The sequence below is a fragment of the Carassius carassius genome, chromosome 23, assembly GCF_963082965.1.
Source record: "Carassius carassius chromosome 23, fCarCar2.1, whole genome shotgun sequence".
In the NCBI taxonomy this organism is placed as follows: domain Eukaryota; kingdom Metazoa; phylum Chordata; class Actinopteri; order Cypriniformes; family Cyprinidae; genus Carassius; species Carassius carassius.
This window is the reverse complement of record NC_081777.1, coordinates 21014653-21032814: the sequence shown is the minus strand read 5'-3', so window position 1 is coordinate 21032814 and position 18162 is coordinate 21014653. Positions and strand designations below refer to the sequence as shown.

Below are 18162 nucleotides of genomic sequence, written 5' to 3'. Positions count from 1 at the left end.
AAAAAAAAAGTTTGTAAGCCTCAAAAACTGAAGGCAATGTGTATTAGTACAGTAACCCAGACATCATCAGACATGTCTAAAACAGCATCAAAAATCAATTAACCTTGCACTGCAACAAATCTTAAAACTGACAAGAGGACGCTTTCAACCTGACAAAACATAAAACTGAATCAGACAATCGATCTGATCACAGGTCGTCTTTGCTGGACTCTATACTATGAAAGAAAGAGAAATGAAGATTAAACAGGATTAATCCAGGTTTACAAAGATTAAACAAAAGTGGGGTGTTGAAATTGTAAAAACAGGTTAACTATGTTTGAGTACATGGCTCTCAACATTAGCATGCAAGCATGCTGAATTTAATACATCCTTACTAGCGCCTCAGATTTACCCACAATTGCGCAGCAGGATCATGTCTGTTACAGAGCTTTTTTTTTTTTTTTTTTTATATATATATATATATACACATATGAGAAAAAAAGCAAAAGAGGACACATTGCTTACACCCTGTAAAAATGTCCTAATGAGCCACATTGCTGCAAATGGCTATGGATATAATATGCCCAGCTCTAAAAATAAAGACGACAGGGGAACAAATAATGTGTTAACACAAACACAATCAATTGGGCCGGCACTTCCTCCTCGCATTAGCATGAAACTTGTGAGGAATAAATGACTGAAAAAATAAAATCAGATCACAGCTTACAGCACTTGCAAGAAAATATTTCAGTAACAAACCTGTCCATTCCCAACTTCAATTCCGCGTTTTAGTGAAAAGGAAAATTTGCTCGGAGCCACACACACACCAACGTGGCACCCAATGTAGGGTCAGAGGACCCGATTACCAATATATGATACACAATAGTCTGATAAGGCACTTTCTTTTTGTTCTTCCTTTATCAGAGGGCATGACCATATAGTCCCTCCTAATCAAAAACAAGTGTTGCAATCTCAGTCTAAATCAAATACAATCAACTGACTAAAATGGGCCACTTTCTCTAACACTTTCAAATATTTGGGTGCTGCGATACAGAAAGACAATTTTCACAGAAAAAAACCCTGTATTTAAAAGAAAAGAAAAAAAGAGGAGCCTTGTTGAATTCACTGTAGTGTAATTCTGCAGAAGAGCTGAAAAATCATATAAGCAGCATATAAAATTAGAAAGATGATAACATAAATGCCTGCCCTCGAGAGACATACAGACTTACTACAAGTTATAGACTCAAGGCTCCACTTGAAGAATTCTAAGTTACCATGTTGTTAGCATTCCTTGGTAACATAATAAGTCCTCTTATATATTTTACAGGGCTCTGCTGATTGGAAAACGGGTCGACTTTGCAATAGTCCAGAATTAAATCCGCTCTAACATAAATCTTGCTTTGGCCATTTCAAATAGCATTAACAAAAATTCCAGGAACATGAAAAATTCCACTTGACATGAAAAAGCAGCAACTTGGCCAAAACATTTTTTCAGCAAAAGAGTGGAGTCGGATAAGTGGCCTAAATACAACCTTTATCAATAACGTTCGACGGCATTCCACCACAATATATAATAATAGGGGGAAAAAAGCAGAGCAGCCAGGAAACCATCCATTCCTCACGGTCTTGTTCCTGATGTGTCAAGAATGAAAGCAAAAAAAAAAAAAAGTGGTCTCCTGGTATTGAACGCATAATGAAAAAACTGAAGTAGCCATGTCCCGTTCTGCATTCATGGTGGTGTTGCATACAAACTGAGGATTATTCACATGTGCCGGGAAACTAAATCAAAAATAATCTGGAAGGTAGTCCAAAGCCACCTATATATAGTCCAAGCCTGGACTACAACTCCCAATAGTACTACTTGAGAGAGCCAATAAGCCGCAGAGCACAGATAAAGCAACTGAACAGCAGGGTGGTATGAGGTCATGACGGTCATCTACGAGACTTCAGAACAATGTGAAGATGTCAGCTGCGTCATCCGGAGGGGCTCTTCTAGTGACTGACCAGGCCCTGCAGCATCATCATGAGGCGCCGAGCACGCTTGCTCAGAGGGCTGTGGGCGTCCTGCTGCAGGAAGTGTAAGAGCTTCTGTCGTACCTGGGACAGCACTGCAGACATGTGGTCTCTAGTGACTGGATCACCATGGTCCAGGTTCATTACAGCATCTTCAAGATAGCTACAGACAAATGAGAGAAAAGGGTCATGTGGGTAGAAATCTTTCCCAAACTATGGGCATTCAAAAGTTGCTGCGTATGAAATGTACAAGGATGAAATGTAAATTTTTCCCTTTCTACAGCTTTTTATGTCACTTGCCTCTAAACCTTCATGAGCAAAACTGGCAGATATCAATTCGCATACTTCCGAACAAGTGCCTTTGAAATGAATGGGAACCCAAAAAATTGCTTTCTTCAGGCATTTTGAGTTTCTTGGCTAACAACTATAAAATACCCGCTAACATCAGCGCAAGCATCATGCAATCACCTGCGTCATGAAGGAGCAAATGTTTTCTCTCACATCAGAATTTGATTCAACTGGAGGAACCATTCAGCGCATTCATTTTATCAAAGTGTTCTTGCAGGAAGGCTAAGTTCCTTTAATCTCTCCTGTTACGATAACCAGTTTGCTTTGAAGCCAATTCTAATTCATATTAGAGGCACTTTGCACTGGGCCAGACCTCTAACAATGTATTAATATTAAACTCCAAAAGTGCAAGAGGTCTAAGCTTTTCAAAACTGAATTTTCAGTGTCACACGATCCTTCAGAAATCATTCTTATATACTGATTTTAAAAGATGAGGATTTGATTTATTATTTTTTATTTTGAAAATATTTCATCATAATAGAGAATCGGTCATATATTTTTTCTGTATTTTTAGATTAAAGTTCAAGAGGACCTATTTGAAATCAAAATCTTATATAACATTGTATATGTCTTTTAAAATCCTTGATGAATAAAAATATGAATTAAATATTAAAAGCCATGAATGGTAGTGTATGTGGCCGGCACAAGTCATTTATTTCAGTCCTCAAACACAAATCTGCCGTTTTTTGACAGCTGTGCTAACAGATCATGTTTGTTATTTCTTTAAGCTATTCTAGGCTAAAGCTTTTTTTGGTCTTCTCTGCAGGCTGCTTGAGTTTTATTTTTTATTTTTATAAAGTCCATCAAGGATTATTGAAACGCCACCTGTCTGGAAAACTATCTGTGAAATCTCTCCATCTGCCTCTTTAAATGAATAGACACTGGAGTGATACCACCAGAGACTTGAGCTGCATGTTGCACAGAGGTCATCTTAATTACCTCACAAGCGACCATTAACTTAAAGCTTCTGATTAAGAAAAAAAGAAAGAAAAAAAATGGAGGAAATGTAATACAATGACCTTAATATCCCCAGGACTTTATGGTGTAGTCCTGTCCAGATGGCTAAGCTTTCATGCCTCATAGCAATTTGCTCTATTTTCACATGTGTAGGCCCTGTTCCAAGCCCACAGTGCTGTTATCTCAACTATAATCTACTGGCCCGGAGAGATATTACATTCCCGGTACATTGAAATCACTCTCCACATCTTGTATTCTGCTAACCTTTATTTGCGAAGATAAAAGCTGATGTTAAACTCTGGAGCATGACACAGAGATAGGTGGAATGACAGAATATACTGTGTGATGCTAGATAAAAAGGCAACTTCTTGTAGCACAAAAAATAACCGGGCCAGGAATACCAATCCAAAAAGATTTCAAAGTCATAATCCATTATAATATTAGTTTGACTGAGTATTCTTGTTTTTTTTGTTTTTTTTACCAAGTGTTACATAATGTGAAGCAGCTGTTGCACTAACGCCAGACTTGCTTTAAAAGTATCACGTGCAATGAGTGCCACATTACACAGTGTTCAGGTAAACAAGCTAAAAAAGTGCCCAGAGACTCCTGCTCGTTCCACTTTGGTGCACTCTCCTAGCGGTTACTGAATGCATAAATGTGTCTTACGTACTGTACACCTAAAGTGTTATTAAGGTGTAGTGTGTGAATATTAATTGGTTCATGATAGCATTCTTCGGTATTCTAATGGGAACATCCAATCAAGTTAATGAATATTCATGAATCAGGCCTGGACTAGCAAATACAGTATGCTGCTTTAACCAGTAAGTTTGTCTACTGGGCAAACACCACAATGTTATAAATATTCCAAAGCAATACCTTTACTTAAAAAAAATCTATTCTCATATTTTTTTAATTCATTCATTTCGGTGATAGCAAAGCTGGATTTACAGCAGCCATTACTCCAATCTTCAGTATCACATGATCCTTCACAAATATTTTAAAGTTCACGAAGCATTTCATGATACCATCAGACACTGTAGATTAGTGTTGTCACGATACCAAAATTATTGTTTCGATATCGATACCTAGTCAAGAATTGCGATTTTGATACTTTTTCGATACTTTTCCTGAAAAGGGAAAATACACTCTCAAATATCATTGCTGTGCTTTATTTTAAAACCGGGACAACATTCTAATCATATAACACACTAATGTTTCTGAACTCAGAAGATTAAATGTCAAAAGATAAATAATATCAATTTAAGCAATGGCATTCAAGTAAAAAAAAAAAAAGCGAATAAAATTTAGCAGCAATATCTCAAAAATGTAAAAAAATTTTGTAACTTATTCTGTCAGTTGTGCAACCTTTTCTTTCAGAGGAGAAAACTCAGCCAGTGAGCTTTAATGAGCGTCATCTTTTTCTACCAGTCGTGGACCGGGGGCCACAGTATCACATGTGCTCGCACATGCAGCCTTGTGATGCGCGGGTCGGGGTTTTTTTCCAACCCGCAGGTCCCGCTTTTATGAAATTATTTGGCCCGCCCCAGCCCGCAGATAAACTAAAATTTATTTTCTAATTTCTCGTTTTCATATTTAGCATACAGAACATAACTCCACGTTTAATCCCTGATTAATGTGAATATTATATATGAACTGTCTGACCAAACAATTAAAATGTTAATTATGCAAGAAAACCTGGTGCTTTGTTCATCTGAACAACTTATTTAAACTATTTAATGTGATTGTGCACACATTTTAGTAAAGCCAAATCAGTTTAGTATAGACACTAATGCAGCCATCTCGCGGTAGTGCTTTTTTGCTGCTTGCGTGAGGAGAAAAACACAGACGTCCATAGGGAGGCACTGGAAGCGTTTTTCATTTCCGAGAATCGCGATACTTTTGAAGTATCAGTGCACCGTGCAACACTACTGTAGATGCTAAGTTTCTAACAATGGTTCCTATTATCAATATTAAAAACTGCTTCGCTGCTTAGTTTTTTGTGGAAACCATGATACATTTAACAAGATACAGGGTTTTTCTTGATAAACAGAAAGCTCAATGAACAGCATTTATTTTAAATGGAAATCTTGTTACATTATGTCTATACTGTCACTTTTGAAAATGTCGCTACTGAATAGAAGTAGAAGAATTTTTTGAAGAAATATTTTTTTTCTTTAATTATATTTACTCCACATTTTTTGGCAGTTATTATCACTATAATAGTATCACTGTTTCCACAAAAACTGAAGTAATACACTGAAGTAACTATTAATAAAACAGATGTTGACAATTAAATACTAATGAAAATTACATTTTCATTAATTATTTTGAATATGGAGCCATCTATGTTCGTAGTCATGAACAAAAGCCCAGTCTCCTGTAAATATTAATTCAGGCGCTAAAAATAGATAGTCTTCCTCCTTAAAATACCATCCTTATGTCCATGCAGAAAGAGGACAGATTTACAGATGGTAATGTCTATGCACATATGGGCCAGATGAAACACTAGAATTGCAGAGTGAAATTCAGAGATAGGACAGGCAGACAGAGCAGTTTATAGCAGTAAAGGGACTTGGCAGCACATAGGCAGAGCATTACTCTGTGATGCACAGGAGCTGGTCCCTTTTCCCCAGCAGAGAACTCTAATGCAGTCCTGACTCTGTAGAGCACTTTAATAACTGCAGTCCAATGCAGCAGTGCCATAGAAGCTGATGTCCCCTTCAACACAAGGTCATCCACAGAGGAATTAAAGAGGAGAAAGAGACGATGTCTTGAGTCTTAAAGCATTAATATCCTGTGACATGAATCTGCATTTCACCCTTGCTCACGTACAAAATACAGAGGACTATAAATAAATACTTAAGTGTTTAATCATTAAAAGCACAGCGCTGTGCATGATCTCGCATACTCATTCAAACTGCGGGGGGAGCTGAAGGAATAACTTCCATATAAAGGACATATGGGGAAAAAAGACAAAGTATAGAACATGACTGCCACTGACTGATGGAGTCGAAGCGAACAAACCTGATCTTGAGTTCTGTGCGTGTGCTCAGGTTGGTGGAGAGCTGCTGGATGAGAGACAGAAGGACGGCCTGATGGAGCGGACAGGGCTGCTGGCCGAACACTTGCTGGGAGTCAATGGTCTCACACACGTACAGCACCAGATTCAAGTCTGCTGCAGATAAAGCCTGCAAGAAAAATCACAGCGAGCAGTCTGTGAAAAAAAACTGGAGAAGACATACTAACACAATACAGCGTTACTGTTAAAGATGATCACATTTATAGAGAGACGATAGTAAAAGGACACACAAAAGGTCAAATCTTAATACATCAATACAATTTACAACCACTAAATTGACAAAGCTATTAATACAAATCAAGAGTATACTTAAAGGGTCATGAAACCCCATGAGATATTTGCAGAGGTGTTTGTGTTGCACATCATAGAACACAATGTTAGCATCTGATAATTTTAACTATTGGAGAAAACTGGTTAATTTTAAGCTTTTTTGCGCTATTTTCATCTTCCGGGTTTAAAATTTACATCGTGTTAACTTCACAATTTATGACTTGGCAAAGGACTATAGTACATCAATGATGCGGTGGGGTCTCATTTTTATTCATGAGACTGTGTGTTCTTAGCCTATGAGAAGACGCTTCGCTTAATTATTCACAACAGCCGTTGATTTGCTATGACAGATGCTTCAGACTGTGAGATGACATCACGCACATTAACTGAGAGAAATGTTCATGGATCGAAGGAGTGTGTTTGTTTTTTCTTTGTTATAAAAGTTTGGCACAAATGTGATTCATTCACAGTGAGTGTAACTGTTTTTACACCTTAGTGACACAACCCATCAAAAGGCTTAAATAAACGCCGCAGAATAAGCCCTAAAGCTATCATAGCTGCAATAGCACTTTAATATAAATGTTTTCGATGGCTGTACATTTATTTGTGTATTTAACTCAATGGGAGCAAAATTAAACCGTCTGAACCCGAAGCTGTCTGTGCTGTCGATCTCCCCTTTTCCCCCTCGACTCCACGCCGCAGAGCACCACGTCCACATTTCTAGCTTTTTTTTTTTTTTTAAACTGTGTTGAGAACTAACCAGTGCTGAAACAGGGGGTTTTATGACCTTTTAATAACATAGTTACTGTGGTTTGACTGTCAGCACTTATGTTACTTATGATGTTTCCATATACTTAATTTGGCTATTAGTGATTTGCATTGCTTATAGGGTTAGTTCATCCGAGAATGAAAATTCGCCCACCTTCTACTCACCCTCCTAGGTGTATGTGAATTTTTTTTTCTTTCAGAATAATCCAATCGGAGTTATATAAAAAAATTATCCTTGCTCTTCCAAGTCTTTCAATGGGGGTAAGCAGGTGTTTGTTGTCAACAGTTCAGAAGACATCAAATAAAGTGCACGCATCTGTAATAAAACGTCCCTCACATGGCTCCGGGGGGTGAAAAAAGGCCCCCTTTAGCAAATTCATGTTACCTTTGCTCCTACATTTTCTCAGAGGCGTGCGCATGACGCATACGTCTTCTATCTTCCGCATCCCACAGTCAGCAGATGTTAGAAAAAGTGTTTATTATGTTTGAAATCTGGATATTTATCTTACAAAAATGCATGGATTCGCTACAGGGGGCCTTGATTCACCCACCGGAGCAGTGTAAGGGGCGTTTTATTACAGATGCGTGCACTTTATTTCACGTCTTCTGAACTGTTGATGACAAACACTTTCTTACCCCCATTGAAAGGCTTGGAAGAGCATGGACAATTTTTTATATAACTTAGATTGGATTATTCTGAAAGAAGAAAGTCACATAAACCAAGGATGCTTTGAGGGTGAGTAGAAAATAGATAAATTTTCATCTTTGGGTGAATGAACCCTTTAACCTAAACAAAACACTACAGATGGAAACCATGTATTTTGTTCGCATTACACGTCACATCCAAATCTTAATGGGTTGTGTGTGAACACATGCAAAGATTCCGGAAAATCAGGGCAGTGGCAGGGTGAACGAACCAAAATCAAACCATCCCTGGTCAAATCGCGGGACACATTTTCTGCGCATTTTCCAGAATGGCTGTGTGAAAGAGGCTATAAATTAATGATTGAATAATGTGGCTTGTAAAAGTGTGTTAAAAGACCTATTAAATTAACTGTTGTAATGTCAATCAATGCACCTCTACTAACCATAAAAAGTCCTAAAAACAATCACAAAAGCATGACACAGGCCGACCTGTGAGACAATAGACACGTGTGTCTAGCGATCAGTAACCGACCTGTTGGAAGGCCTCATTGAGCTGGCCCTGCTGTAGTAACTGCAGTATGATGGCCTGCTGGGCCTGGTAGTCCAGATGTGCAGAGGGTACAGGTGTTCCTGCGGCCGAGCGCATGGCCTGCATGATGCTGGAGGTGACAGCTGCCTGCTGCTCCTTCATGGCCAGACTCACCTCTCCCTTCACTATGCGCTGCACCTGTGTCAGGATTGAGTCCTGCAGACTGCAGAGAGGACAGACACCTTTAGTCTAGACAAATTTTATAACAAAAGACAGGATTCTACTTCCAGTTAGGGCTGGACGATTATGGCCTAAAATCAAAACCTCAATTAATTGAACATTTTACCTCGATTATGATTAATGAACGATTATTTTGTTTCAGTTTTGTTTTTTTTGCCCTCATAATTCACTGACAAAGTTTGTACTGTAAATATGATTGACTATCAGCAATTATTTTATCTATGTTCGTAACATTTCTTACTATGGTTGGGTATCGTTTGAATTTTATCGATTCCTATTCTTATCGATTCCTAGTTTCGATTCCAATAAGATAAAAAAATCCAATATAAAAAAAAATTAAGTCAAACATTTAGATGTCAAACATTTTTACAAAGCATTCTGTTGCGGCTGAATAACATGAGCAAAAATAAGCAGCCTACAAAACACTGCAAGAGGAATTTTGCCTGTGATTAAAAAAAATCCCATTGCAAAAATAACTAGATTAATATACATTTCAAATATTAAAGTGTTAAAGACAAGTAATAAGATAGGTCAGTAATAAGAAAGGAACAAACAAATCAATTAGCAATATCATAAATACAACTAAACTAAATTTCAGGTACAGAAACTGTAATTAAAAGTTTAAAAACACTGCATAGTTTTCTTTTTATAAATAAAATAAAGATTAATCAAGTAAAGTTATTAAATGTATTCAGTCAAGTGAATGATTTTCTTTTGTTCTTTGATTAACATTAATGACAGGCAGTGCATTTATTAGGCTGTTGTCTCTTTTAGCAAAAATACTGTACATGTTCGTTTTCTTCCTCATCTGTTTATGTTCACGTAAGACAAAAGCGGCTGCGTTTATGATGATATACTGATGTAGTTTTCTGTATCATAGTTTCGACTCGGAACAACCTTTTCTACAGTTAAAATACACAGAACAGTCCGAGAACGGACACAAACCGGGAACCCGCAGCGCGACCGCCGACCGCTGCTCTCTGTGCACGCGCTGGTGCTTCATGTGCGCTGCACACAAACATGCTATAATACGTTTTGAGATTCTAAGCTACTTTAGTGATAAATCACAGGACAGCGCTGACAACTAGTTTCTGTGTTCCTCTGTGCGCGCGATCTTCACATCTACTGTTAATATGAGTGTTCGTGCCACAGTGCAGCTGGGCGAAAATGGTAGCTCGATATAAGAATTCACATCCGTTCATCTAATCGCTTGAATGTCCAAACCATAAATCAAATACAACTGACAAAGTTAAGTGAAGACGCAAGGCTCACGCGCCATCAGTATGTGTTGAACTGGCGTTCACCTCCGTGTTTTGCTTTTATGCCACTGACTGGACGGGGCAGAGTCATGTGGCTACACACGCGGTAGTATGCTTTTAAGGGGGAAGTATTAACAGGATTAAAAAAACGAAATAATCGACATGGGAAAATTACGTCGGTTAGAGATATGAATTTCGGTTTTGATTATTTTTCAATTAATTGTCCAGCCCTACTTCCAGTAATACATATCTTATTAAATATGCTCCATTAATTTGATAAGTCTCTATTGAATAGTGCTGTGGTATAAAAATGAGAAGTGGTCAACCAATACAGATTTTTTTTTTTTGGCCAACATAAAGCACATATACATGATATCACAGTATCTAAAGACAGCAAACAACATGTAAAAAAATAATTTATTTGAAAGCATTTAAAAATAAGATGAAACCTGATGAAAAAAGAAATCTGTAATCCCACTACCAGAGGTGGGTAGAGTACCCAAAAACTGTACTCAAGTAAAAGTAAAAGTACTTCTAGAAATATTTACTCAAGTAAAAGTACTAGTCTTGAATAGTTACTTGAGTAAGAGTAAAAGAGTATCGGATAAAAAAAATCTACTCAAGTAGTTAGTTACTAGTTACTTTGGGTCATATATACTGAGCCTATTTTTATTTAGATATATAGATAAAATGTATGTAATGTATGTGTGTGTGTATAAATGTATATATTTCATCAGCCTTTACTCCAATTTATGTAATTGATTATAAAACCCTGTCTGTTTACTTAAGTAACAGATATAGGTGTCATGCCATAAAATTTTTAATACGACTAACTTTATATTAAATTTGAATTTAACATTCAAAGTTAATGTGATATAAATATTGCTACTAATCTTTCATTGTTCAGAAAGAGAGCAAATAACATTTACATGATCAAAAATCATTTTCACTGACAGTCTAGAGTTCAATCACTATCAGAAACTCCCATTAAAATCACTGAAACTGTTAACACTGTGAAATCAATATCTTAATTAAAGATTCGTACAAACACATCTGCACTTTGTTGTTTCTGACGAGAGAATTCGACAGAAAGAGGTCTCCAGTCAGTGAGCGAGTTAAGGAAGCACCGGCATTTTAGCGATGACTCATCTGAACACCTCTGATTGGCCAATGCTTTAATAAGCTCAAAAGAATCATGTGTGATTTGTTATAATGCGCAGTGCTGTAAAAACACATCTATTTCTGGCTCAGCGCCAGCAAGCAATCACAAATCTGAATTTAGCAGCTGGTGATATGACTTGCTGAATGTACTCGCGCCGGTGTGATTGTATTAAAATTAATAAAATCTTAATCGGCTATTAATCTTAATCGGCCCATCTTTAAATATACTCCGAAAAGTATTAGTTACCCCAAAAAATTACTCAAGTAAATGTAACAAAGTAAATGTAACTCGTTACTACCCACCTCTGCCCAATACAGTATATAATATCCTATTAATGTTTCAAACATGACTAAAAAAATAAAAAAAAAAACACTTTAAGGGACACTTTTCATGGCAGTAAATTACATAATCAGATGGTTTAATTATACAAATACAAATCTGATAAATGCGACAAACATATATATTGTTTGCCTTTCTATTATAACAGAAAAGCAAACACCTTAATACTTTTTAGATAGCATTTACTTACAACCATTTAGTCTAATAAATTAATATACAAATCTTACACAATGACAGTTATTTAAGATGGATAATAATGGGAGCTCCTGTATGCCTGATCAGGGATCTTTCAGCACATAAAAATTAAAGTCCAGCTTCCAACACTTATGCCGCGTTTCCACCGAAATTACCCGGAACATTTGTACCCAGAACTTTTTTCCCCCCAGACCTGTTGTTTTCGGCGTTTCCACCGCGGTGTAAAGTACCGGGAAGATTAGGCAAATAGACTGGTGACGTAGGTCTGCGCGCGTTTCTCAATACAAAGTACGCTGATTTTGGACGTGCATTCTCGGTAGTGCGGACTTTGTGCATTCGACTCGGGAGTGTGATGTCCGCGACGAAGCAAGTCCAGTAAATCTGCAAACAGCAGCGTACTTGATAACTTCAGTCAGCTGACCATGGCTACTGCTATTTTCCTCTCTGTATATTTACAATAAAACGAAATAGGATATCAAATACCACTGACTCCTTTTGTTTTCATTTAAGCATAATAACAGCTGCAGAAATGTACTTAGTTCAGGGATATGTGTATATATACAGCCATTACAATGAAACGAAATATTATATAGATTTGCCTTTTTTATTTTCATTTTAACATATAGATAAATTGAATACAGACCAAAGATAACCTGTTAGATTTACCCAAAACGAATTATATTTTATGTTTAACCACTAAAGAGACATCAGAGCCAGCGGCACACATCAGAAGGTCTAGCCGAGGAGAGGCTGCTTCTCGGCGGATACATGAGGACTGAGCTCCCGCTGGTCGCGTTGAGCTGACCGTCTCTGAGATCGGCGAAACACATTTTTAAATAGGCGCTGTCTTTATAAATAAACCACAGATTTGAGTTTTAAACAACTACATTCTCGCCTGAAATACTTTTAAAATTACATTTCATGACACAATAATGGTAATATTTAGAAAAAGTTGATCCGAATAAATGGTGGTTGAACTCAACCAATGCTGCGTAAACTCAACCAATCAGGATGTTTAGCAGCCAAGTCCCGCCCCCGAAAGTTCAGGAACTTTGAAAAAGTACCACCTCGCCAGCAGGGACTTTCTGAGGGGCATTTTTTACCCAGAACTTTATTTAGTTCCTGGTTCCTGCGGTGGAAACACACCAAGTACCAGGCCAAAGTCCCTAGTTCCTGGGTAAAGTTCCTGCGGTGGAAACGTGGCATTACTGGCCAAGGAGAAAAACTTAGCCCATGGCAATAATTAAAAAATATACTAAAATGGGTATTGGTTATGGTATAAATCCCATGACTATTATTTTTGTTTGTAAGTTATCGATGAAGATTCCACTGACGAAGAACATGTTAAAACACAATAAAGGTACAATGATTAAAAACCTATACAAGCTTTTGTATGAGTGGTTTTGACTACATTTTGAATTTATTAGGGGTGCGCGATAAATATCGTCCGATAATTAATGTGCATCTAGTCAGTAAAGCCGGTTCTCTAATCAGCGGTAAATTCCATCAGGTGTGTGATTTCACATAGAGCAGCTGTTACTACACAGAGCAGTTGTTAACTGACAAGCTGTGCAAATCCACGTTCATTTTCAGCGTTTATTTGCGCAGCTTGTCAGTTAACAACGGCTCTGTGTATTAACAACTGCTCTATGTGAAATCACACACCTGATGGAATTTACTGCTGATTAGATAACCGGCTTTACTGACGAGATGCGCATTAATTATCGGACAATATTTATCGTGCACCCCTAGAATTTATTGGAACTTTCGTATTGCAAAGTAAATCTCAATGTAACAATAGTTAGCAATTTTTTGGGTTTCAAATGCCAAAGTGATTTACTCAATTTAATACTACATACTTTATACTGTAACCTCTATTGACAGGAATTCAAGTGCCCCACCTGCCAATCCATTTCTAAGGTGCTCAATGCAGAGTTCCAAAAACTGTTGTGTATTTAAATTCGGCAGATGGCAGATGCTGAAATCCCCATGCATCTGCACCACTCATAAACAGAGACATGCAAAACATGCAGGATTCATATTTAAATCAACTTTTGCGCCTTAAATCAAACCACGATATGGACTAGTACCTGTAAATATTAAGTGTAATGACCTACTTTTGTTTAAATAATAAAAATTTGAGCAATTCCTTGACATTCCACGTTAAACTGTGAATTCCATTTTTATGACTGGATTTTGCAATTCCGTCAGTGTTTTCCTTATCGCGGAAATCATAGGGCCCTATTCTATGCTAAAATATCCACTAATCTAGTTTAAAATGGTATTTTTGTCAAAGATAATATTTTTTCCATGTTATTTTTCATTAAAAAGAAGTTGTCTAGATTTAGTAGTGAGTGACAATCAGGTCAACACACAGAAGTGTAGAAATTCTACATTGATTAAAAAAAAAAAAAAAAACTGCACTGCTATCGGTTTGGTATTGGCTGATACTCAGAATCTTTTGGATCGGATCTGAAATTTTTTTTATTGTTGTATCTCTAATTTCTAACAATTATTGGATGAGCTTTCTGCTGCGTGATTGCGGTGGTAAGGCTTACTTTCCCACGATCATGTGGAGCTGATGCTGAATGTCAGAGCACACGCTGGTCGTCACAGTGGTGGCCAGCTGGTCTTGAGAATTCTGGAGAGCGTCAATCATCTGTTGCAGCTGGCCAATCACAGGATCCCGTGCATCCTGGTCCCGCTGTTTGCTGTTCTTGATGTGCATCTCCAGCTGTTGGATGTCTGCGGGAGAATGTGAAGTCATTAGATATTTAGTTACAGCAACACATTACAACACTGCTTAACACAGAAGAGTTTTATTAATTATCTGGTGCTACAAGATGTGCAAATGTGCAAAATAAGAGCATTCAACAATCTGCCAGATTCATTTATATGCTCCACTTAATGTTTCATTACCATAAACAAGTTCAAATAAAAAAGTCAGATGGGTTGTGAAGTCTTCTATGATAGCTCTTACACTCGTTGGTTCCCTGTTTAAAGCTGTCATTGATCTGTTGAAACATGGACTGGCAGCCTCTCTCAAACACGGGCAGCACAATGCTCTGGAAGGTCTCTTTGTAGGCAGACTGGATGGGACCCTGCATGGCCTCTGCAGCAGCACGACCAATAGCATCCGTGGTGTTCTGTGAACAGAAGAATAGGACAAAAAGTTAAAAAGTTTGTGCCTGTTCGGTGTTCCGGAATGAATTATTCAGTGCTACATCAGTGCATAGAAGTTGGTGCACTTCTTCTGAACCGCTCAGTTTGTAGTATGTCTTTCAGAGAAACATCCTTTCTAGACAGAACTGTTTTTAACTCAGCATTTGGAAAATAATATAACAAATGTCAAGTTTGGATTAAAAAAAAAAAACTATTTAAGTGTGTTTATTCTCAAACTTTCAGCCACTGACCTTGGATTTAACAACTTTAATGACATTTTCCTTCAGTGTTCCTTCCACTGCGGTTAACTTGGCAGCGATGGTACTGCTCATCTGTCCAGTCACAGGTTCTAGACTCTTCGCTATGGCTGCATAACAGAAAGAAAGGTCACCTAAAGCTCCACACAAGCCTTAAATCAGTAAAAGTCTTTGCTCCAACAATTTCACAACCAGAGAAGAAGAGCAGAATGTCCATTGTTGCATTGAACGCTATGAGAAAAAAAGTACAGTTGAGCTCTTGTGTTCAGAACATAAGCACTCACCCTGTGGGACGGTCTTCTTCATTTCTTCACGCAAAACTTTGTCTAGCCGGTTGCAGAGACTGTTGTTCAGAGTCTGGACGAGCTGCTGAACCAGCTGGTCCTGGAGCTGTTGGTTCCGGCTTTGTCCTTCAGCCAGAATTCTCTCCATTCTTCTCTCTGTGTTACCAGTTAAAGTTAACAACAAATTACATGGACCTGATCAATCCAAAGTGATTATTCATTATTGTGTATATGCATATGAACAAATGATTGCATGCATTAGATAATTATTTTATTCATATCAGCTTTTTCCTGTTATAATGGGGTTAGAGTTTTATTTTAACATTGTCATTTTAGATCATTTATTAAGTTGCTTTAAAATGTAGCTTCTTTGTTTATGGTCATTCATAATGCATTTAACGTATGTAATGTGACATATTTCAAAGATAGTATACTGCAGAAAATACCGGAGAATAGGACTTTTATTTTTCTGGATTTTAATTAGCATGTAAAGTGAGCATGGCCGAGAAATATGATCGGCTAAAATATCAATATTACTCATCTCAGTCCATGTAGCCTTGGTTACATTCCTAGAAAAATCGTTGATGAAAGCCTATGCATGCAAAAAAGTGCAACATGAAGAAAGTTTTTTTTTTGCTCATTTTTGTTTAACCTAATCTTCAACTCAGCTACAAATCTTCCCCTTAGTGGAAGGATACGTTCTTGCTCCTGTTGAGCTAACATGGCGTGCTCAATGTGAGCCATGATGGAGCTCTGCACAGCGTCCATGTGGCTGGTGACTCTCTGCAGAAGTTCCAGCTGGTTCCGTCTTAGCTCAGCGATCTCTCTTTGCTGGCTCCGTAACATCTGTAGGAGCTCATCCTGCACCTCTGTGCTCATCTGAGGACACAACGGCACATTTATTCCTCCATTGTGAAGCTCAAGGACTTCCGGGGATGCTTGACTGATGTCAGCACAGTTGTAAGAGTCATAACAGTCACAGCAGAACATTCACGCTACTGAGCTTGCCTTGTTATTCATCAGGTTCTGTCTCAACTGCATTAATGTTTTATTTATATTATGAATCACGGTAACTGGACAGAAAACAAGCCTTCATGCATTTTCATTGGGTTTACACAATATAAATGCTAAGAAATGCATTCGGATTGTGATGCAGGGGATCAACAGACTTACCTGGTTCTCAATCTGTCTAGACTGTGAGGACTCTCTGGGTAGGGAGAAAAACAAAGATGATCTAATCAGTCACGCAATCAGATTATATGACTGAAGGGGCTCACTGCTCAATCCTATATTAAACAATAAAAGCATTAATTTCAGGGAGATTTCCATAGTAAGGGGTGCAGCTCACTCACCCTTCATCCTTCTTGATCTTCCTCTTGAGCTTAGGGGAGCTGCGGGGAGATGTTTTCCAGTCTTTCACAGGAAGTCTGTGAGAGGAGCGAGGGCCACAATTTCCCGAGGAGGAGGCCAGACTGGCAACCTCGTCATCATGATCACTGTCCATCACAGCAAAAGCAAAAAATAAAAGGGAAAGACAAAAGATGAGCAAAATCATCATCAAGGTATTGAAGACTGACGCTAAAGGAAAACCCCGACACAGCCCTTAATTTACATATTATTTACACAATTGCTTTCAACATTGATGATAATAATAAGAAATGTCTCTTTTTATCAGAATAAAAGAATGAATTGAAGGATCATGTGGCACTGAAGACTGGATTAATGGCTTCTGAAAATTCAGCTTTGCCTTCATAGGAATAAATTCCATTTTAAAATGCATCAAAATAGAAAACAACTATTTTAAATTGTAGTACTGTATTTTTGATCCCATAAATATAGCCTTGCTTAGAACAAGCGACTTATATATATATATATATATATACACACACACATATTCACATACACACACTTTAAATATAAACCTTTTAACTTTAATAAGCAAAGGTAAAAAATATTAGTAATAAGTTATTAAAAATGATGAATCATCCATAATAACAATTGTTTTTAAATATGATTATGATAATTAGGCAAAGATGCATACATTAAAAATTTTTTTTTTTTTTAATAGCAGACAGCTGTAATAGTTTTCCTTAAGAAAACTGACAAGCCATAAATATATTTTATTGGCGCATAAGAAGCATGACTCATAAGACATGTCTCCTTTTGTTTTGTTAAACGTATTATAGTTTTGGTATCTTTATTTGAAGAATATATATCCCACATAATAGGAGGTGTATTAGAACTCAGGATCCCATCTTATGTTTAGTAACCATGGCAATTTCAGATCAGATCAGAAAGAGAGAGAGCAAGGGTCTTACCACGCCGAATCGACGCGCTACATGTAAACTATATTATTTGTTGTATTCTCCTGTCAAAATAATGGAGTTCATTTAGAATTATTCAACTTTTTTGAACAAGCAGAATATATGCCGGTTTCTACGATAGTGGGCGGAGCTAATGCACAAATAGCAATTTCATTGGTTGGCACTCATCTATTACCGTCCCTGTTTTGATTTCAGCAAATCAGTTCGACCGAACAGACAACGTGATTAATATTCATGAACCCAGCAGCTCATCAATGCATAGTGCATTGTATATTGTTAGTTTGGTAGTAGAATTAGTAGTAGTAGTATCTTTTAATAATAATTAATATGATCCATTACTATTTTTTTTTTT

At 37.3% G+C, this 18162-nt stretch overlaps 1 protein-coding gene across 2 annotated transcripts in view; it reads right to left on the bottom strand.

Moving 5' to 3' along the window:
• Nucleotides 1-1782: 1782 nt before the first annotated feature.
• Nucleotides 1783-18162, bottom strand: part of LOC132101465 (enhancer of mRNA-decapping protein 4-like) — a 31300-nt gene continuing 14920 nt past the window's right edge. For both annotated transcript variants that reach the window (XM_059506454.1, XM_059506456.1), the window contains 10 exons: nucleotides 16839-16982; nucleotides 16660-16693; nucleotides 16185-16365; nucleotides 15487-15642; nucleotides 15197-15312; nucleotides 14764-14929; nucleotides 14342-14528; nucleotides 8592-8811; nucleotides 6322-6485; nucleotides 1783-2155 (listed from right to left, as the gene is read on the bottom strand). In XM_059506454.1, the coding sequence (XP_059362437.1) occupies nucleotides 1972-2155; nucleotides 6322-6485; nucleotides 8592-8811; nucleotides 14342-14528; nucleotides 14764-14929; nucleotides 15197-15312; nucleotides 15487-15642; nucleotides 16185-16365; nucleotides 16660-16693; nucleotides 16839-16982 (1552 nt within the window). In that variant the 3' untranslated portion in view covers nucleotides 1783-1971. The remainder of the gene's footprint in view (nucleotides 2156-6321; nucleotides 6486-8591; nucleotides 8812-14341; nucleotides 14529-14763; nucleotides 14930-15196; nucleotides 15313-15486; nucleotides 15643-16184; nucleotides 16366-16659; nucleotides 16694-16838; nucleotides 16983-18162) is intronic.